At 48.4% G+C, this 23,083-nt stretch overlaps 1 protein-coding gene across 1 annotated transcript in view; it reads left to right on the forward strand.

Moving 5' to 3' along the window:
• PAX7 (paired box 7) overlaps positions 1 to 5,364 on the forward strand; it is a 104,990-nt gene extending 99,626 nt beyond the window's left edge. The window contains exon 9 of the mRNA XM_009289575.2: positions 1,847 to 5,364. Coding sequence (XP_009287850.1) covers positions 1,847 to 1,962 — 116 coding nt within the window. The 3' untranslated portion in view covers positions 1,963 to 5,364. The remainder of the gene's footprint in view (positions 1 to 1,846) is intronic.
• The last annotated feature ends 17,719 nt before the right edge of the window (positions 5,365 to 23,083 follow it).

Consider the following 23,083-nt stretch of genomic DNA (forward strand, 5'->3'; position numbering starts at 1 on the left):
CCCACTTCTCTCCTCCTTATTCTCTGTTTTAGAAACACAAAACCAGACACACTTTCTCTCTCACATAAGCAAATAAACACCCAGAGTACTTTTGGTAAGTTTCTGGTTTTATTTTGGCTTCCACTGTATTAAAGCAACAAACCGTGTCTTTGACTTCTGGCGTGGGATACCCTGGTGCCTTTGAACTCCTTCCACTGGCACAAAAAGCAATATTGGGAGTTTAGCCTGGTTTTTTTGGAAGGATGGGATTGCCATCAAATTTCCATTTTGCTGGGTACTACCCAGAGCAGGATGACTGGCTCCAACCATTCGTCTCCCTCCTTTCCCAAGCACCCATCTGAATTCACCCAGAGCACAGGTGACAACAGGAACAGAGGCACAATCACACACACACACACGCAGTGTGTCCGAGGAGTGAATCTCCTCTTTCCCTACAGCCTCTCAAAGACATTATTTAATGTGGTTACCTGAAATATCGGGAGACCAAGCTGATAAGGTCTGGATGAGAGCCATAGCTTGGGATTTAATCCTATGTACACCCCCCTTGAAGCTAGAGGCACCATAACACATTACAGAGCCCAGTGCTCGAGTCAAGCTACTCCAGGATCCCAGTCCCCGAGGAGCGCCAGCCAGCGTGCCAGTTCCACTTGCCTAACTCAGCTCCTTTCAGACTCTGCCTCCTGCAGAAGCCATGCTCCCCAGCAGGCCTCGCTTCGGCCCCGGGTAACTCACCCTGTGCCGAGCCTGCTCGCTTCCAGCGCGCCAGCCTGCCAGCGCTTGCACAGCCTGTGCTGTTCCAGCCGGTGAGGAGCAGAGATGCCAGATTAATGTGGTCCTTGTGGTTCCCAAAGGCCGGAGCTGTGTTAATGATGCCGGTGATGGAACGCAGAAGCGTGAAAGGAATTCTAATAGATATGACAAGTCTAATAAGAATTTGTGTCTGGAAGGGACCTCCTCTGGGGCAGGCATCTGACAAGACGTTGATGGCTGAAATTTGTTTACTCATTGGCACCGATTGTACATCTCCTGCCAGCTCCTTATTAATCTAATTTGAGACATTAAAGCTAGTGAAAGGGAGAGACTTTGACTGAAGCTCAGCTAATGAGCAATGTCACCATCCTGCCCCCATCCTCTTCCCCCTCAGACCATGGGGCAGTCAGACAAGCTGGGATACAGGTTCACGCATTGCCTCAGGAGTTGTGGCTTCGTCTCTCACCCAGATGGAGATAAGCAAAGTGGTTTCCCTTAGGAAGGGTGGATGAAGGCAGGCAGCAGAGCTCACAGAGATGAGTCAGCACGCAGCGGATAAGTCATATTCAAGCCCCGTCCAGACTTGGTGAGCTTCCACTGAAATCTCTGGAATCATTTACACCAGCATCACTGAGTGCAGGAGTTGGCTTTGCCACCGTGAGGTGATACAGGGAGGTGAGGCTGGAAGGCTTATCCCACTGGCTTTCTGCTCAGGCTCATCTTCAGGCAGCTCCCTTGGAAACACCATTTTCCATGGCAGAAGTAGAATTTTAGCTGTTTTCAGTAGGTCCATGGAAAGATTCAAGGAACTGCAGCAGCATGCGCAGAGTGCACTCTGCACAGCACAGCTGCGCTTAACCCCTGCAGCGCCTGTCCTGTCAGGTGTTTCTGGCAGGACCATCATCTGTTGCACTCTTTCCTAGGAGTGCAGCAGGACCCTCGTGTCTGTGACAACCACTGCACTGGGCCTCTCTTTGTAAGAGTCAGTCTGCGGGGTCTGTTGGTTACATGCTCTTTGATGCTGAAAGCCTCATTTCCACTAAATGCTAATGTTGTGCTTTTTTCTCACCCTCCTTTTTTTTCCCCTCCTCTTCAGCTGCTGTTGATTATTTGGCCAAGAATGTGAGTCTGTCTACACAGCGTAGGATGAAGCTGGGAGAACATTCAGCCGTTCTGGGCCTCCTACCAGTAGAGACAGGCCAAGCCTACTGAAGAGTCCGACTGTGCCAACAACCCACTCCAGCAACTTGGTATCACTGGAGAAAACACCACCAGCCTTCCAGGGATCTACCTGTACCCGGACCCTACTCCTTCCCAATTCCCTTCCACCTCGCACCAACTTGAGCTGTGAAGGAGACGGGAAAGAGCGGGAGGGCTCTCCAAGTATCCAGCTCCCCCCAGAGCACTCTTCTCAGAGGCAAGCCTGGCCTCTGTGACCTGACTCCTCCTGTGGCCAGAGACAACGGGTTGGGTACATTTATTAACCCTGAGTTCATGCCCTCCCTCTAACCTACCTGGCCATGGCATTTTGCCCACACTTGAGGACTTTCCATTGATCTAGGTAGTTGGCATAGTCAAAGCCAAATTGATCTTTTTTTCTTTGTAAAAAAAGAAATGTTTCATTTTGTTTCCTTTTCTTTCCATTGCTGTAAATTTGGTGAATGTTGTATAGGAAGGAATAACCAAGCTGATCATTAAGGGTGATATAATTCGGGACCACAGAAGACCTATGGACCAAATATAAGAACTTGTTAAAAAAAAAAAACAAACCACAAAGACAAACAAAACCAGAAAAACATATATTAAAGTGACAGCAAATTTCCCCACCCCACTCTACCCTTCCGTTCCCACTGATGGCTTCCCAAAGCAGGGCCGAAGCAGGCCAGATTGCTGCTAAGCAGGGGCAGGATGTAAGTCCGTCCAGCCTGGGACCTTTGGAAAGTGTAAATGTAAATTGCTGCATGAGGACTGGAGATTATGGGCACAGGCACAACCAACATTTACTTTTCCTCTTAGGGACCAATTTAGACCTGATTATCACTGAAAAGACATGGGCATCAGATAGCAGCAGGAGATGCGATAGCGGACGCTGGCCTTGCACGCACAGAGGAAGGGCATCAGATACACCCGATCGCATCGGAGCTTTTGCCCATCCAGTCAAGAAGGGCGAGGACTGCCAGTGGCCCTTCTTTCACTCAGCTGAAGAGAAGCTGGCCATGAGAGCAAAGACAAGAGAGGGAAGAGTCAGAGGTGTTCGTTAGCTGCCTGCTTGGAGGGTTCAGTATGCAAAGCCAGGTTGTTCTACAAGTAAGGGGCCACCTGAAAGAAAATGGTGCTTGTGCTGAAGGTGCTTTCCCGCAGCTGCCTCTCACTGAGGGATGGATGTGGCCGTGGAGTCAGAGGGGAGATGACCTGAAGAGTCTTTCTAACAGCAGCTAGGAAGGAAAGGTGCTGTCAGCTGCAACATTGCACCTATTAGTACTGCAGGAAAAGTTTTACCTTACCAACGGCATTCTTCATCCTCTAGCTACCAGGAGGAATGCTTGCCCCTGCCCATCCTCCTGGCTCTTCCCCCACCCCTCTCATTTCGTGTACTATTCTATACAACTCAATGTCTCAGTTCCTTCCCTCAGCTTTTCATTTAGGTGGTGGAGCCTCTCTCTAAGCCAGATCTTGTTCTCTGGATTTATCACCCCACTTTTCTGTAGCAGCCAGTGCTCTCGCTTTTGTATCGGCTCACAATTCATCACACTGCTCAGATAAAAGCAGCCAACAATAAGAGGTTATTGCTAAGTCATGACCCACATGGGTTTTTAAATAGTTTCCCTTTTGCATGTGGTGATGATCCTTGAGGATTCTTAAGCAGATGTCCAATATTATAGGCTTTTTTCCCCTCACCTTCCTGTGTTGAGAGGGCTCACTTCAAGAACGCGCTGAAATTTGACCTGGAGAGGGCAAGGAAAGCTGCCCCTGAGATAACCACCCTGATGCACAGAATCTGTGCCAGCCAGTAGCTGATGTGTGAAGTCCAATGGCAATAGGCAGTACTTAAAGTCATCTACAGACTGTTGGGGTTTATAATACACTTACTATTGTATATGTCTACTTTAGGATAATGAATGTCTGCTTTTGTCCACTGGCGATAACGGGGGACCACATGGTCGGATGAGTTCTGGTCTAGCATATGCTCCTAGGTTGTTAAAGGAGACACTTGTGCTCTCTTCTGTTGTTGCTGCTTCTTCCATTCTTCTCAAATAATCTGATCTTGTTTTTGCAGCTGAAACAACATTTTTCTGGGGAACTGTCCCCTGCCTTGCCCCAACATCATTTATCACGAACCACCAAGCCGCTTTCTCTTGAGCCATGTGGACAAGTACCTATTCTGACCAAAGCAGAGTTGTGCTTCATACGTTGCTCAGCATCCTATCAGAGCCACATATGGCTTTCATCAGCTTTGCTTTACGGCTGTGACAGAGCCTGCTGTACATTCCTAAAAGCATATTATTACACCAGCTTGGTTACTCTGCCTCTCACACGCTCACATGCATGTTTCTGTGCAGAAGCTCTGTGCGGGGCGACATCTGCATCCAGAGGCTGTATTGCTGTCATTTACGCTCCAGCGATCCCAATTCAGCCTCTGCTTGTCCAGCTACATCCCACATAAAGCTTCCCTCTAGTTGCGAAAGACTTTCCTTGGATCACAAAGCTTTAAATCCCTTTTGAATTCCAGTCCTGGCTTAAATGTCATTCCCAATAACAGTAACCTTCAGCCACACCTGAACTGGGGGATCGAGGGTGAGAGCAAGGGTGTCTCCGTGACAGACACTAGTGTAGGGGTTAATGACTGAAGCACCTGTTTGAATTTGCTCCTGTCTCTCAGTATCATTCTGAGCTGCCTGCTGAAACAACAGAGCACATGATTTTCTTGCGTGCCGCGTTTAATAGTATTTAAGAGGCCAAATGCCGATAATCACCCCATCTGGGAGCACCTCCAAATCTACATCCTTGCGACTGGAAGATGGAGTTTGTAGATGGTGATTGCTGGCCCCGTATCTGCCCCAGACAGTTGCAATCCCTTGTTCTTTATACTGAAATTTCTGACCAAATACATTCCTAGCTGCCTGCTAAACTAGAAAGAAAGTTTCAGTTTGTCATGAGAATTGCTTGTCCGCTGCTCCTGCTCACAAAGACCTGTCAGCTCTCTTCTCCCCTCCGTTATCTATTCTCCCGTGCGTGTATACACGTCTCCCAAGCATCCCTCAACAGTGGACAGTTGGTCCTCGCCGTGAGCGTGTTGTCGAGGAGGACTTCAGCTGAGCCTAGCGCAGAGTGCAGGACCCCCAAAATAAAAAGTATTAAAAAGAGGGAGTGCTGTGTAGAAACCTGTTTGCCAATTACCTTCACCAGAAAGTCCGTGAACACCCGGGCACTGCTGTAAATAGAGTTCTTAGAGGAATATGAAAAATGCCCCATGCTAGCGCAAATAGCTATTCTCTGACCTTTCCCTCGTGGTCGCACTTTGTACATTAGTTGGAAATTTGGTCATGTGCTGTATGTTTATAGAAAGTTGACATTTTTTTATACTAAAAACACAGTGAGTGCCGTGCTAGTTAACTTTGTTTTGAGGTACGTTCATGTATGAAAGTCAAAGTATTTTTTTGTTTTGTTTTGGTACGTTCATGTATGAAAGTCAAAGTATTTTTTTGTTTTGTTTTGTTTTGTTTTGTTTTTTGGGGATGAACTGTAGAAATTTGCCTATCGTGTGTTTTCAAAATACATTCCAGAATCTTTGGGGTGGGATGGGTTTGATTTGGGGATTTTTTTGGTTTCTTTGTTTTGTTTTAAGGTACGTTCATGTATGAAAGTCAAAGTATTTTTTTGTTTTGTTTTGTTTTGTTTTGTTTTATGGATTGCCAACCTCAGTTCTGCTGAAAAGAGACAAACTCAGGGGGTAGAGTGGGGTGGGACGGGGAGGGGGGGACAGAACAGAGGGAGGTGCCTTGAAGGCGAAACAAAACCGAGCATGGAAGAGTAGCAATCAGCAGCAGACAAGCGTTGGACAGCGGGACCCTGAAGAACGTGCAGTCGTGGTCGCTCAAAGCAGACCAAAAAGGGACTGAGCAGATACTCAACTACTGGTGACTCTGAGGGTGCCTGGGAATCCAAAAATCGTTCTGCACCTCATCCAAACGAACCACCAAGCGAAGGGACACACTCCAGAGACGTTCTCTCAGGTCGACATTTCTTCCATGCCTGCAGACGAGAACTGACATCCTTGGGGGGAAGGAAAAACGGATAAAGCAGACCAAACAGGGACTGAGCAGATACTCAACTACTGGTGACTCTGAGGGTGCCTGGGAATCCAAAAATCGTTCTGCACCTCATCCAAACGAACCACCAAGCGAAGGGACACACTCCAGAGACGTTCTCTCAGGTCGACATTTCTTCCATGCCTGCAGACGAGAACTGACATCCTTGGGGGGAAGGAAAAACGGATTTCTTTTACCTCCCCACGCCCCTCCCGCGCCCCTGCCTTCACCTCTCAGCGCCGTCCTGAGACCACAAAAGGGACATTTCCTCACTGTGTCCAGTAACTCAGCAGATTGGCTCCTGTCGCTCAGAGACTTTGTGTATTTAATGCTTCTAACCCGTCATCCCTAACACCTCCATATACCCACCTGGGGAATATCTACATAGCACTATAGGACATTCCTTATTCCTAGTAACTGCGGATATGTTGCTTCTGTGTTTGACTCATAGCCATTTTGCTCCATGTGTATGCCTGCGTGTGAGTGTGTGTGCGGCGCGTGTGTGCCTGCGTGCGTGCGTGTGTATATATATAATCGCACCATAATTTATTCAGCTATATGGAGTAGTATAGTAGAAAGAGAAACTGGTATTTGCTTTAACTACCTGCTGCCTGTAGGTGTCTCTCTGTAACTCAGGCATAACTGTTATACATTAAAAAAAAAAGGATTAAAAGTGTCTTTGGGTGGCTTGTTTGCTTAACAAACACTCTGCAGCGGGCCAAGCACAAGGGGAAAAGCTGGTAAATCAAAAATATTCACACACAGACACATACGACAGACGTTTTTGCTAAAAAGCAAAATCGTGTGCTTCATTCGTTAATGAAAATGTACGTAAATAAATAAAACATTTAATTTCACTGTGACTTTCACAAGGGAAGAACAATTACCTGGCCTGTTCTAAATACAACCGTTTCTTTATGCATTCATTTGCAGCAAACTATTGCACGGGCAGAGGAAGGCAGGCTGCGCAGGCCAGGGTGGGACCGGGCTGCCGTGTTAACTCTGAGCTCTGCAGGCACCTGGCTTTCGTTAAAGGCCAAAGCTCAGCATCAACAAGCGGAAAAATATTTTGAAACTCAACGGAGGAATACATGGCTCGGAAAAGGATTAAGTGTCTTTGGGTGGCTTGTTTGCTTAACAAACACTCTGCAGCGGGCCAAGCACAAGGGGAAAAGCTGGTAAATCAAAAATATTCACACACAGACACATACGACAGACGTTTTTGCTAAAAAGCAAAATCGTGTGCTTCATTCGTTAATGAAAATGTACGTAAATAAATAAAACATTTAATTTCACTGTGACTTTCACAAGGGAAGAACAATTACCTGGCCTGTTCTAAATACAACCGTCTCTTTATGCATTCATTTGCAGCAAGCTATTGCACGGGCAGAGGAAGGCAGGCTGCGCAGGCCAGGGTGGGACCGGGCTGCCGTGTTAACTCCGAGCTCTGCAGGCACCTGGCTTTCGTTAAAGGCCAAAGCTCAGCATCAACAAGCGGAAAAATATTTTGAAACTCAACGGAGGAATACATGGCTCGGGGCTTCGACAATCGGTAACAAAGCATTTTGCCTTTAAACAAAGCACTGAATTCAAAAGCTGTTCCCATCTGAAGACGTTTTGGCTCTCCGTAAAATAAGTTGATCTTCATCCAAGTCGTGCTGGATGAATATCCGCACGCAGAAAGTAGCCTAATTAGTTGCTGGATTTTATTTTTTCTGGTTGCCTCTCAGCAGAGGGATCAGTCCACGGGAGTTAACTGGCATCCTAAACCCAGATGAGATCACCGTTAGATAAGACATCGCAACTGTGTGAGGAGATGCTGCTCGTGCATTTGTCTTTTGTGAGCAAAAAGAAGCAGCAGTCTGCCAGCCTGGGGTCTCCCACCGGCACGAGAAGGCTCAGCAGAGGAACAAGGGCTCTAGCATTTGCAAACTCTGCTCGCACCGGCGTTCCTCGCCTCACGTGCACACTGCTGGTCGCGGCTAGCTTCAGAGTTAGTCCCTTATCAAGCCCTCGCTGAGATCCTTTCTTAACGCTATCCTGCTCCCCTTGGTATTATGTCTTTGAAGAAATACTGAGCCACTGCTCGGAGCCCTGGGTTTAGGCAGAGACCTTCACTGGAGTTTGTGCGGTGTCGTTTGCAGTCCCCTGGGCACAGCGGGACTCTGAAGCTGTTCTTAGTGCCCGGCAAAGCTACCTTCAGGTTAGGTGGGATATAGAAACCCTGGTCACAGCTTTCCTTCCTGTCAGGGTGAGGGAAAGCGTTTTTGCTAAGAAAATCAGCTTCCCTTGCTGAGACGGAAAAGCCTCCTCAGTCCTAGAAAAAGAAACACCGGGCAGTGGAACCTGTTTTAGTGCAGGTAAAGCGTGGGTGTGACTCCACTCCACGCCTGCTCCCGCTGCCTGGATAATTCACTTTTGGGAGGAAAATGGGAAAATGGAGGACACGCGAGGCAAGGGCTGGCCACCCCAGCAGATGGGTTTGCAGTGGGGCAGTGGGCTGCGGGGCTGCAGGGTGCCTGGCCCGGGGCTGGGACAGCTCTGGGCATGCAGGGGCTGCAGAGGCTGAGGCTTTGGTGGGCTCTGAGGGCCTTGATGGGGACCCCTGAAAATATTACAGCTCTGCAAATGGGGAAAAGGCTGCAAACAACTGCTCTTGCATGATGCCAAGGGCACTGTGCTGTCAGAAAACCCCTTTTTTGTGATAATTATGAAAGGGAGAGGCTCGCCTTTGTGTAAGAACCATAACCGGCTTCAGCCGTCAGAGCAGAAGCATTAGCCCCAGCTTCCTAGCTGCATCCTAGGGGAATTATATTTGGCATCTGCAAATTTTACCCACACCGAAACGCCCTTCCCACCTTAGATCTGCACACACTAGCAGCGCTTGATTTTCACTCCGGTGTTTTGGCGGTGGCCAAGCCAGCCACACTGTGTGTTTGCACGTGAAGGGGTTTGTAGAGGAAGGGACCGTCATTTTCCAAGAGCCCTAAAACAAGACAACATTATTTCTAGCCATGTCCCTGTTTTTAAATCCGTGCTGGCCTGCTGCTGAAAAGTAACAGCTTTGTGCTTCCTCGCCAGCCCTCCCAGAAATGACTTTGCTCCAGCAATGGTCACGTTCAGGCTCTGTTGCCGCCAGCCCTGCAGTTGCAAGCGTTTCAACACTGCCCTCAACTGTTCCCTGAGCTCCTCGTCCTCTCTCCTAACGACTCAAACCTTATCTGAGGAGCACAGGATATTTCCCAGGCCTTGCCAGAGTCGATCCGTTGCCCTCTGAAAGACATCAAGGGCGCAAGCTAGCCCACAAGGGAGCTGCTCAGGCCGATACAGCTCCTGCTACAAGTATCACCGGTCAATTATGGCTCTAAGCTGTCGTCAACTTTAATCTGCTGATAAGCCGGTGATAAATCAAATTCAAGTCAATTTGACACCAGCTGCTAACTTCTGCAAACGCATTGCATCCTGCAGGCTGAGGACCGGGTGCTGACCCCGGTCATTGCATCATGTCCCATGCTGTTGGTCTTGACCCGAGGTGCTGCATACGACTGCCTGTGCTTTGCATGAGAGGGGCTGTTCGTCTGCCCTGATGGCGTCTAAGTCTGCGCGCCTTTCCTGCTCTGCTTTTTATTTTGGGTTTTATTTTTTTATTTGGGTTTCACACGTACTCCCTCCGGCTTCCAGCAAACCCCTCCGCAGCCCTCTGTGACCTGAGCCATCGCCCGTGCGCTTACCACAGCCTCCCCTTATCCCCCCCAGCTCCCCTGGAGCTGTGCAGTCAGCGTTAGCAGCTGGAGAAAGCACAGGACACAGGACATTGCATGTTCCCCTGGAGCTGTGCAGTCAGCGTTAGCAGCTGGAGAAAGCACAGGACAGTGCGACTCCAAGCGAGCAGAGACACAGAGCACATATGTATCTCTCTCTCTCTCTCAACACTATGTGGTTTTGGAGGGCAGAAGCGCTTGGCAGGGTAACTAGCACTTTTCTTTTGAGTGACTCAAAATAAAGTTGAATGTATTTACATTATTTTCCTGGACATTCTCACAAATATTTTTCTCAGAGGAAATATGAGGAATAGATAAAAATATATTAAATATTGAGGTTGTTTCCACTTTTCTGTTTCTTTGTCATTTTAAAAGGCGTGCAAGAAAAGAGAAGAACAACCTGGAAGAGAAGCAAAACATTTTTGCCTTTCTAACCTGAGATTTAAACCCCTTTTTTTTAGCTAAAACTAAAGAAACTGAAAATTTTTGTCCTTTCTCTTCATTAAGAACTGAATAATTAAAATAATTTAGGAAAGTTTCTTATTATAAAACCAAAATGTTTCGGAAAAAGTTGTTTAAATCAGCTTTAATCTTTAATCTTTCTTCTCTTCCATCACGCTACCAGCTTTAATCTTTCTTCTCTTCCATCACGCTATCTTTTCCAGCATCGCTGTAACTTAATGGTTTCAAAAGCTGCTTTACAAACAGGTGAAGGTTGAGTGACTTATGCAGGATCAAGTTGGTTTAAGTGCCTGTAGTTAGTCTGTGTCTCAACTGACTGGTCCCCAAATCTCGACTGGGGTGTGATAAATATTAGAGAAAAGGGAGGCAGAAAGCCTAGCCCTGCGAGGTGTGAATGCTATGAGAGTTTTTGGTGGGTTTAAGTATTCTGTTTTGTATTGATGCTGAAAATACCTTCTGAAAGTATGATCCAGGGACCATGAAAGTGTGCAGGTGACACCTAATTTAGGAAAGTCCCAAGGGAAACTTGGAAGATTCGCCCAAGCACCTATCTCCCTCTCCAAACACCAGTCCCCGCTCTTTGAAGCAACGCACCAAGACTTTCAAAACCTGCTCGTGATTTTTGCTCAGCTCCAAACGGCACCAGTGCCTTGATTTTTCGGGAAGTGCAGAGAACCCATCCTGTGCACACTAGGCCCTACTTACGGCAGGAACTCGAATCACTGGGAAATATCAGCCTTTCCCCTCTGACTCAAACACCGCTCTAAGTCCCCAGTGAAATTAATTCAGATGTCTTGTGTGTAGCAGATGCAACCTGTTGGATGGCAAGGCAGAGGGGGCGATGAGTGCGTTGACACCTCTTTTTTGGGAGGACGATTCCTCCATGCTCTCTGTGTTATACCTGCTTCTTTCCGGCTCCATCACTTTTCATGAGCAGTGCCTCCTGCCCTACGATGTCCCCTTGGACGCGGGGTCCACCTTGTATTTTAGCTACAGGTATTTTAGCTATTTACACCCGCTAAGTCTCTCTGATGAACTGGGGAGATTACAAATGAAGCTGCAAAAGGCATGATTGCAGAAATCCTAAGACACCCACGCATGCACGTAAAGCATGCCTAACTGAATGCATCCCTGCATGAACCGTCATGCTAACAGCATTTTGGTACCCCCCCCTTTCCAAGTCTTAACCCTCAGGGGATGTTTGCCTGGCTCAGAGGTCAGACCCATCTCATGATCGGTGTTCAGCTCCGTTGTTGCTCATCTCAGTGGTTATAGCTACTGTCAGACAGCGACTGTGCCGTCAAATTTGGCTCAGCAGCCTTTAGCTTTGCAGCATTTCATGAGCAATTTCTTTTCAGAATAGGTGTAGAGAAGTTTATTATAATAGGCTGTGGACCTGCATAAAATCAGGGTATTCTGAGCAGGGAGAGGTGTATGAAAGGGAATTAAATGACTGAAAAAGGATTTCCTTGTGAGGCCGATTTCTTTCTTTTTTAAGGATTAATATAATTAATATCCTGTCCCAAGCAGGCCACATTCTCACCTGGTGCAAACCAGCCCAGAATTTTAACTGGTTTTGCTGATTTACACTAGCCAGCGAGCTCATCCAGCATTCCTGTAACATTCCTGTCAGTCCCCCCCCTAATGCTGTGCATCCTCGGGCCAGTATTTGCAGCGTTTCTACTCCGAGCTGACTTTTTTTTTTTGTACTTTTCCTATACTAGCTGTGTGCTGGGAGTTGGGGTGTCCTCAGCCTTTTGGCTGAAGCAGGAGTGGAAGGCGAGGAGGCTGAGACGCAGGCGCATCCATCTCCGCCTTCCCAGGAAAAGTCAGACTAGGGGAGAAGGATTGCTCTCCGTGGAGGGCTGCGTGGGTGCAGCAGAGCCCAGCTGAGGGTGCCCAGAAGGGCGGCTGCGATTCCCTCTATCCGAGTTCCCTCTTGCAAAAACAGCAAGGAAGCTCGAATATGCAGTGAGCGCACTGAGCACGGCAGAAGACAGGAGATTAGGAGATCTGGACTTTTACCGGTGCTTCGGGGGATCTTGGACACCACGGTTAACTTCTCAGGCTCTGTTTCCCCTCCAGCAGATTCTGGGCATCCCTAAATCACACCGGGGATCAAACCAGACACCAGGAGAGACAAGGCTGCAATTCACCGTGGGATAGGATGTATCACGACACAAAATATTAGGGCTTTCTCAAAACCAAGGGCTGGAAACAAAGTGACCTTCTACCTCCCTTCCACCACAGTCCCAAATCTCCGAAACGCCAAAGTGACTTAAATCTCTCTCTTACGTCAGTGCGAGTCTCTCTCTGCCCCTGCCTGCCCATGCCATCCTTTGGGGCTGAGTTTTATTTACAGGAGCTGCCGCACAAAACCTCACCCCTCATCTTCCTGCATTCCTTTACCTTGTCCTTTCTCTTCTCTCGTCCCTTATTCCCCAGCAATATGCAACCTCGAGGTGGCTCGCTTCGAAATAAATAAATAAGCAGGAATCCTGAGCGCTTTCTGCACGTTCCTCGCCCTATTCCACACAGAATTGTCTTTTGTATATACCCAGGCTAATTATTATTAATAGTAGATATGGGTTTATTTCAACTGGGAAAAAAAAAAGACTAAGGGGAGGGAGGACAAGAATGGGAGGGAAGAGGGGAAAAACAGAAAAAAAGAGAGAGAAGAAACCCACAAGAAACTGTTCACATTTCCCGAGACGTCGACAAAGCTTTTATGAATATAACTGGATTTGTAACAAGCATTGCAGCTGCATATAAGGCATTCAGACATGGAGACAATTTTACTAGATAATAGACTATCACGCAGGATACAATTTAAATTAAAAAATGCAATTTTCACCTTGAAATGAACAAATGATTACAATTTCTATACAAATTAAGGCATTCAGGCTCTCTTTCAGTAGTGGCATCAGTCCATGAAATATGACATAATTACCATGAAATACATTTTCAAATATTTTGATTTTTGTCCGCCGCTTTTAAAAAACATAGCCCCAGCTTCTGTGTGCGTGTGCGTGTGTGTGTGTGTGTATGTGCGTGGGGGGGAGAGCAGCTCGCATTATCCCACCTTCTGGGGAAAAACACATTAAAAAGAAAAGAAAAACTACCCAAAGATTAAGCTTCCCCCCCCCTTCCCTCCTTCTCACTCCCCCTCCTCTTGACTTGCAAGATAAAATTGAAAAAAAAATCAGACAGAAAGAAAAGGAACGCAAGCGAAAGGCTCTAAAGCCTCCAGATTTATCTAAATTACTACGCTTATCTGCAAAAATCACATCTGCTGGTTATCTACTAGCTCCGCAGATCTCCTGGCCCCCCTCCCCTTCCTCCCTTAAAATGATGTTTTTTATTCCTCTCTTTTATTTTTTAATTATTTTTCCATTATGCTCTCTTTTTATAGCTGGAGATACAAGGCGAAATCAGAGAAATTGTGACCCGCGCGCTTGCCCGTGGAGGGGGAGGGAGAAGAAAAGAAATAACAACGGGGAAGTTTGCAGGAGTAGGTGGACTTCGGTGGGGAGAGGAGGGTGGGCGAGAGCGGCCCCGACGCCTGCCCGGTTGCAAGAGGCCTTTGCAAAGGAGCGATGCCGAATGCTCTGCTGCTTTCCTTCAACCGGGTTTACCCACGTCGAATACTTTTTGTGCCGAGGTCATGCCGTGATTTCGTTTCCCCCCCCCCCCCTCCATTATTCAAGAAAACCCACTGCGGGGACCAGAATAGGAGCTGGACACCCGGCTCCGAAACGTTAGGACAATTAATTTGGGTAAAATTTCATACTTGAGTAGCTAAAGGTAGGGTGCCTCTATCGAGATTTCACCGACCCATCCTGATTTACAGCGATGCTGGCTGCACCTGGACACCTACTGCTGGTGCGCGGGGTGGCTGTCGGGCTGTGACTGGTCTCAAGCTCTGTCCCTTTGTCCTCCTGCCTAACCTGCACTCTTACCTAGCGTATACTTAAATTGAAGGCCATTAGTGGATCAGGAGAATGAGCTGTGCCTGAAAATTAGCGATGTTGGTAGCTTTGGTAGATCTGTATCAGACTGGTCTTTTTTAATTTCCTCTATAAAATGGGTCATAGGAATATTTCACCAGGTGGGTGTGTGCTGGGGTTAAATCGTTACCTAGAATGCAACCGAGTATCTTTAGATGGTAAACGTGTAATACATTTATGCATGTTCTGTAGCTGAGAAGGGAAGCAGAGCCCTTTGGAAACGCCTTTGCAGCCTGCTGATGGGAACACCTGTATTGTACAGGTGAAAGTCATTGTCATTAAGCCCAAAGGTTTGGCACCACTGTTCCTTAGCCGTGGAGGAGTAAAAAGCCGGTCCTGTGCTAGAAGAGCCACCATCAGGTTTGTAGCACTTATCGAAGGTGCCTTGAAATTAGCTGGTGCAGCCTTTGCTGCAGTACGCGATTGATGGAAATGCATTTTTTTGGATGTGCTGTGGATAGCGGGATAACAAACTGGGAGGATGGGGCTGGGAGGTGTCCCATTTGCTTTGTCGTGTGGCCTGGGTTTAAAACCTGGCTCAATTTAAAACCGTTTGCATGGAGACTTGGTGTGGGGTGGGATAATGCTGAATATTGGCCTCGTGGTGGGCGCAGCCAGCTCTAAGTTTGAATGTTTGCGGCTTTTTGTGCGTGGTGGTGTTGTGGAGAGCGTTCTTGAGAAACCTCGTGCACAGAGATTGTCCTGCTTCCTCGGTCCTCCCCCGGTAAGTCCCACCAACATCCAAGAAGCCAAGCTCCGGTGCAGGCAGGTTTCTCACCAAACACCTCTGCAGCACACATTCCATTGCACCCAGAGCGATGATTAACTGTTCTTTGTGATTTCCATCCCACCCTCTCACCAGAACTGCGTCTCTGCCTCCAGCATCCCTACAGGGAATGGGGAGCTCGCTGTGCCATCTCCAGCCTTTGTTGCTTCAAGGTTTCTTGACGTTGATTCACGTTTCAGAGATTTTTACCCCCAAAATCACGAGCGGCGGAGGCATGGGTTTCTTCCAGAAAATTCACACTCTGCGATCTGTGTTCAGCACAACAGCATGTCAGGGAGGGGAGGGGGAAAAAATAATCTCGTATCAATTGGCAGATTCAGATGAGCTTGTGGCAAAAAATTGTTGCAGGTGGCAGAGGTGAGCATCCCCTGTGGCTGCTCACGTCACGGGGGCTTGGGCAGTCTGAGACCAGCACGGCTCCTTAACTATCAAAGTGAGGTATTTAGGCAAATTTTTGAAGTCTTGTCAGTTGTCCACAAGGAAATTGTGGTGTTCAGTGTTTTTTATTCATTCTCACTCATGAATAAGGAGGAGCTGAGACTCGTTTAGTGTGAAGTCTCAAAATCCAGTTACCTGTGGCAGGAGCAACCTGGTGGAGGATACTAGGATTGGCCAGGAAATTATTTCCCCCCCATTATAAATGTTCTTATTTTTTATTAACATATTCTTTTAAATTTTCCCATCTTAGTCTAGGAAATCTAGCAACTCTTTATATTTCATAGCGAATATTTATTTCAGTTTAGAAAAATACATAAGCAGGAAAAAAAAGTGCCAAGTATTGTTTTTTAATGCCATCAATAATTTCAGCTGAGACTTTATTATTAATTTGGTAAGGAAAAGCATTTTAACAGAAGTTGGACCTGTTTGTTTTACAGTCCAGCAACACAACGCGGTGTGCCAAGTGCACTGAGGGCATCATTTGCAATAGCTCCTCGGGGCTGGGGTGGAGGACCAGGTTTGCTGTCCTGCTGGGACTGAGGTTCAGGCTTGAGGTCACAGCTGAACTGAGTTTGTACGGCCTCAGCTCAGCCCCAACCACCAGGCAGGGCCAGAGCTACCTCTGGCAATCTCCACTGCATCCCAGCCACAACATCACCTTCCGCTGTCACCTGAAATATGAAGAAGAGGCAGGTTCTGATCTCTTATTAACCGTCCAGGTAAAAACAAAACACTGACTACCCCGACTTCAGTGAAGATCCTCTGGATTTAGAGGCATCCCAAAGAGCCTGTCCCGTTTTTGCCAAGCCCAGCGTCTGCAGAGACACTGCAGGGCAGCACAGAGGGAGTGTGCCCATAAATGAAAAAAAAAAACCCAAAACAAAACATAAATGAGTTCAAGTGACACCTTGCTTTTTCTTCATTCCTCCCCATCTCCTAAAGGAGGAGAGGACAGGAGGGGTCTGGCAGGGGAAGTGAAAGAGAGCAGGACGGTGGGATTAGGATGGGCCACGCAGGGCTGGGTGCACCCTTCCTGCTCTTATCAGTGAGGGGAGTTAGGAAATGAGCTACAGGAAAAGCTCCAGCACGTGAACCAGAGAACCCCCCTCGATAGCTCTGTTCCCCCGAGTGTACAAGTGCAGCCCTCGCATGGGCTGTGGGCTGGCTTAGGGCTCGGGTCTGGTCTTTTATCAGCTTTGCACAGTCCTGCGTTTTTATTTCACCAGGAGTTTGTTCTTTTAACCAAAGCTGCAGACAAATGGGTCTCTCCAGTCCCAGGCTCGAGCTTCAAATTCATACTATGAAGAATACTTCACGTATGCGTTTTCGCTTGCCTTTTAACCCAAATAAAGCCAACACGTATCTCTATCAGTAGAAGTGCAGCTGCTCCTGGGGAGCCAGCAGGCACCTTGTGATCGGGATGTGGGAAAAGCAGGTCCACATCCAGCTCCAGACGTTGGAAGAGAGCAGGTATTCATTACCAGTCCCCAAAGCTGCCATCATCCAGCCAGATTTTCACATACCCAATCTACATCTCAGCCCTTGTCACAGAGAGGTGACGCCTCTGCAGACCTCAGCTCTCGATTTAAAAGCGACTTCCCAAACTTTGCAAGAGCATTGCCACTCCTGGAAGAGGTCCAGCCTAGCCCTGCTGAGCCCACGAGGTCTGATAACACCAGGAAATGATGGGTTTCAGTTCATTATTCAGGTGAAGCCCACTAGGGGTTTGTTCTGCAGGACTGTGCCTAGCCTGGGAACCATCTAATGCTGTCTAGAGCCATGTTCTTCTCAAATCTTCAACTTAAACGGGTGGCTTAAGCTCACTCCTGTTGTCCACTGGACATCTGAATGGCTAATATCTTCCCAGCATCTTATTTCTACCTAGGAGTCTACCCCCACTGCAGAGGGTACCTTGTTAGAGAAATAGCTTTGAAGGAATGCTCTTGAGCTCCGGTTGTCATCTAGCCGTGGCAGGAGGGAGGTCAATGAGGCTCTCTGCGAGTGAGACGTTGTGCAGGTCCGGCCTCGGCTGGGTTTGCTGGGTGCTCAAGGAGGTTTGGGCTTCATTTGTTCTCCAGCCGCGTTCAACAGGCGCCTTCGCTCGGCTGGGGAATCCTTCTTCCCTCGCAGCCACCTCTTGCTGTCACCGTTTGACAGCCGTGCCCCGGAAGGGTGGTTGCAGAGATCCAAAACCATGAGAGTATTATTATTATTATTATTATTAAAATTGCAAAGCAATTAATTGTAATTAAGGAAGATAAAACTTCAGAAGGGGAAGCACAGCAATTACACTGGCGGGGGGCGGGCGGCGGTTCCCCCCCTGCAGAACAAGGGTGTTAACGCAGCCGTAATTCCCGGCTGCAAGTTCTTAACTTCAGGAAACACCCCACTACCTGCAGTCGCAGGCATCGGCTCCATCCTCCCAGGGCGAGGAAGGGGGATTTTTTTTTTTTAACCAAAAGCGTGAGGCACACAGGCTAGCCCCATCCATCACGTTACGGAAAGATGCACCCACCGTTGCCCCAAACAGGCAAACTTTTGGCCAAACTCAAGCACATAGCTTCCTCTGTGTTAAAACAAAGGATGCCCTATTTCTAGGAAGACCACCAGGGAATGGAGCAAGCTCCAAGGCATTCCCCAAGCAAATCCTCACCTCTGAGCCTTGATTTTACTTAGTTTTTTTGAAAACCTCCCTGTGCCTTTAAGGCTGGCCCCAGCTGGGTTTGCTACCCTACTGAAGAGGATGCGAAATTAAGTTATGTGAGGCTCCTGCAGCTGAACCAGATGCGACTAAAACCAGCCTCTTTATGTATTCATGAGCTGTGTGGAAGAGAAATAAAAGGATTCATTACCACGCAAACTGTTACTAATGACATGTACCTGGTGCCGAGCACCTCTGGAAATCTAATGCGACACACTGGAGGAGAAAATGTATTCACTTTTCAGAGGCCGGCACTGAATGGAAAATTTCCCCTCCTTGGCCCTTCCTCATTCTGCATTCACTAAAAGCAACATTTACAATTCTTCTGCCATTATGTCCTACCAGGGCCTCTGCGCTTTCTGTCACGACCTTGATATTAGCTGAAAATTGGAAATTCGCTGGCATAGCGGAGGTGGGGAGGGGTGGGAATCAACTTGCTCTGCCTCCTGGTTTGCCACGCACTGAAGAAAGAAAGAAAGAAAGAAAGAAGAAAAAGAATAAAAAAAAAGCAACGCCTAACTCTTTTTAGCTAGCCAGCAGGAAAAGGTGGAGGATGTGTGAGCGAGAAGGGACGGGAGACAGAGGGATAAATGTGAGCGGATACAGCTCAGCATCGTTTCACAGCCCTCGGTGGACGTTGCCTCTCTGCACTGGCTCTTCTGATGCTAGATAAGGTGTTAGGAAAGAAACTACTTTATCTTATCTTACCCCAAAATCCCTTTCCCAGTCTCTGGGCGAAGAAGCCAGCTTACGGCATGCCTGCTTAACATCGGCTGTGCTCTGTCGCTGGTGATGTGTGTTTGCCAGCCGCTGAGCTCTGCCGTGCTTCAGCGTTGCGCCATCCTTTCTATAGCCACGTTGTCTATAGAAAACTCCTCATCCCTTCAGAGGACCTCTGCCATACACCCAGCATGGAGATATACTTACCCCAAGCTAATTCCAGACCGCTTTGCCTCTTCTTTCGCCAGCCTGGCTGCTCCTTTTCTCACTCCCAGCGGTACTCGGGTAGTTAGTTGGGGGGGTCTTCTGCAGGGTTTCATCATAGCTGGGTGGTACGTCTTCAGATAAGGTTCGGCCTGGATGCCGGGGAGTTGTGGGGAAGGACGAGGGTCTCAGCAATGTTTATATTATTCCTTATGTCTGGGTGTGGAGGGTAAATGCTCCCAAAATGGAAGGAGAAGGGTCTTGGTGGGTCCTGTTCTCGCATCCCTTGACACTGATGCATCTCGGCGCCTTCAGTCAGGTCATTCCTGGTTTACCCCAGAGCTGGCCCCGTAATTTTCATCCTAACTAAATGAGACATATTGCTTAACGAGGGAGCGAGGAGGGTCTACGCATAAGGGACAGGGTGGCAGGGAGAAGCAGCACATGAAACCATTGATGGGGTGTGCAGAGGGACGGAGCCCGGCATTGGCAGGCGAGCAAAACCACCTGCCTCTTTGCAAAATTGCAGCTACTAAATTTTAATTAACATCTCAGTCAAGTGCAGTCCGTCGGCACCAGTTTTGGCCCCTCTAAAACTACAGTCAGTCTAGCGCTGGCTGTAGGGGAGCGGGCAGAGTCGTGCTGGTTTGGAGTACGGCTGTGTCGCAGCCTTGAGGCTTTCTCATGCCTTTGAACGGGCGCCTGTACAGTGGAAAGGGGCTGCACTAGTGCCTTTGCTGGTGACTTTTGACTCTCCAATGTTTGCATCTCTTTTAACAGAAAAGAGACACTTTCTTTGTGTGTTGGCTTTTTAGGAAAATGTTTTGGAAGGAAATCGCCTTTCCCTTTTTTCCCTTCATCCCTCTCTTCTCCCCATTTCTGGCTATCTGTGCCTCCCTCCTCCCTTTTCTCCTTTCTAAATCTCTGGCCCTGCCTTACTCCCTCCCCACCTCTCCCTCACCAGCCCCGTCACTTGTCAAGTTGCTTCTTATCCACTTCATTAGCCCCCGTTCCCTTGTTTACTGAGGGGCGTTTGTATTAGTTGGAGAGCTTTCTAATTTAATCAAGGTTAGAGACGCAATTCCAGGTCTTGTTTGCCCAGCATGCTGGCCCTGCTCTCTGATTAATTCACAGGGCGTCAGATGTGCTGTTCTGCTTTGTTTGTCATTTTTCCCATCGCATCCTACTCCATCCTCCCTGCGCCAGGTGCACAGGGCTGGGAAAACACGCTGCTCGGGCTGGAGAGACCGAGCTGCACCCAGGTACACAGGGACAGGGCTGCTTGATGGCTTGATTTCTGCCTTCCTTGAGGTTAACGTGCAACAGCTATTGGAGTCACCCTGAGATGAAATTGGTGTAAAAGAGGGGAATATGGGACCCCGAGGTCTCATGATTAGGAGCAAACTTGCCCGAAGTTCATGGTGTCTTCATGGGAGCTAAGCCCTCTGTTCGTGTCCCTCCATATCAGGGAGGTCAATCCAAAGTAGGTAACTGGGTGTTATCAGATGTGGGCAACCAAGCTGGGGAAAGCCGTGGCTGACCTGAGCTGGTGCTGGTCACAGTCCTGCCTCACGTGGGAGGCCAAAAATCCGTGAGAGGAACAGCAACATTTGATACTCTCTGCAAGTCACAAGTGCAACACTTTGGTTCTATCTTCCCAAACCGGCAATTTCCCTTTTCTAACCCAACTCCTCTCCCTTGTCCGCAGGGAGAAGCGCTGGCTGTGAGAGAAAGGGTCGTCTCCATCGTTGAGGACCCCTCCGGGAAAACCATCCGCTCTCCCTGTGCCCGGTGAAAAGACTTCTCTGACAAGAGAAAGGGATGGGCTTCAGGTCATTGGCAGCTGCTTCCACCTCTGCTGCTGCAATGTAAATGCAATTGAATGCAATGAAGAGGAACGTAAACCTTCTCCAAACCACCTCTCCCAAGCCGAGCTCAGCCCACTGGCCTTCACAGCATCCCGCTGCCTTTTTCACACCTCCCTAGCAGGTAAGCTGTGGAGGGGAAGGGGGGATAAACTGGCTCAGCTGGGGTTTTGTGTGTTGAACACATCAAAAGTGTGAGCGGATTCCTCCTTTCCAGGGCGGTTCGATGGCATCCAGCCCCCTTGGTCTTGTCCCCTTTCTGCCTACCCCCAGCATCAGGCAGACAGAAGGAAGGCAAGGGGAGAAGTTAATAAATAAATGACTTGTGTCAGGGGTGGAAGAGGGAGCTGGCGAGAGCATCGCCGCTTCGATCCCTGTAGCATTTCACAGCTGTTAAAAGCTGCCTCCTCCTATTGCGGTGATTAGGCAGAACGGCAGCGTCCCAAACAGGGTACCCCACTGCTGCCCTGCCCTCGGTAGCCCTGCCAGGACACGGGAGAAGGAGGCATCCAGCCCAACCTGGGTGTTTTGGAAGCGCTGGCATCCTCCCTTTGGAGGAAAAGGTACAAGATCTCATTTTCCCCAAATCCTTGAAACTCACCCGACTGCACCGGGCAGGGGAGAGAACAGAAACCAGCTTCACTGCAACATCTGTGAGCTTCTCACGCTCGTTTTTTGGGGCCAGACTTTTTGGTTTGAGTGATGGTTGGCAAATGGAGACGGGGTCCGGTGCTAGGCTCTCTGAGGAGCTCAGGCTTTGTCTTGAAGTTTGGATTTCCTGGTCTGAAAATCTTCCTGCCCATTTCTGTCCCCACCACCAAATTTATTGATCGTGTTGGGTCACAATTCTGGGATAACGGCTCTCAGCTGTGTCTGAACCTGAATCAAAACCCAAGCTCCGCACGGTTGTCAAGCCGACCTCGAATCAAAGCCACACGAGTGAGATTTTACATCTGTGTGTCTTTCCCATCGTTGAAACCCGATGAGTTGAGGGGGTTGTGACAAATCGCTAATCCAAATCATCCACTGCATGGGATTGAGATGCACATCCAAAGCTTCTACCAGCAGTCCCTGCTGGAGAGAAGGTTCGGACCTGGAGAGAGCCCTGGCCTCTCGAGCAGCCACCTCCCTCCTGCAGAACAAAAAAGGAGAAAACCAGAGGAAGAAGAGGTACATTATCTTAGTAAGACTTGTGTTGTTAACACTCACATTTCCTTCCCAAACTGCTCGAGCTATACCCCCTGTCCAACTGTCCGCACGGTGGGATGCAGCCACCCTTCTTTCTTGATGCTGAGTGCACCCTGGGCAGGAATTACTGTTGTGCCCACATGAAGAGGCTTTATTTCCATACGCTGGCTATTGACTGCAGCTTGTGCTACAGCTTTCTGTAGTACAAAATGGGTGTAAACCATCACTACTCTGATTCGGTGGCATTTTGCAGGAGTAGCAACAGCCTCGGGAGAGAGCGGGGTCCTGTGTTTGCCAAGTAGCACTGAAGTATTATTTTGCATAAAGATGGGCATAGCAAGGCATCGCCTGGAGGCGCTGACAGATGTTTCAAAGGTCTCTACTGCGTAGACAGTTCTTTTGCATGGCCTTTTTCTGCGCACAAGCATCCATCACCTGGGTGCGATGCCAAGTATTTGCAAAACTGGGGAATCCGGTTTGAAAACAGCAGCCCTGGCTGTCCCTCAACTCCCTGCTGGGGAAGTAGGTGGCTTTGCACCATGGTTTCATGCCTGAACCACGGAAATCACCGTCTGTGATGTGTTGGGGGAGTTCCTCAGTGGTAAAACAGGGATAAGCTTACTGGAATAGCGCTCCTGGGTAGCTGTAGGAATTAGGTTCATGTCCATTGCCCCTACTCTATTGTACTGGGAAGCTGTGAAATCCCTTTGCACCTCAATTCCTCATCTACAAAACAGGGATAAATAGTGTTTTCATCTGTCATGGGGGAATAGCATGATGCTACTTAAGACTGAGATGCATTGACAGACTTAATTATTAATTGGGAGGTTTCGGAGGTTCATAAATGTGGGCTCTTTGCCTGGGAGTTGCAACCCCGAAAAGGTATAGGAA

The sequence above is a fragment of the Aptenodytes forsteri genome, unplaced genomic scaffold (assembly GCF_000699145.1).
Source record: "Aptenodytes forsteri isolate BGI_AS27 unplaced genomic scaffold, ASM69914v1 Scaffold61, whole genome shotgun sequence".
Classification (NCBI taxonomy): Eukaryota; Metazoa; Chordata; class Aves; order Sphenisciformes; family Spheniscidae; genus Aptenodytes; species Aptenodytes forsteri.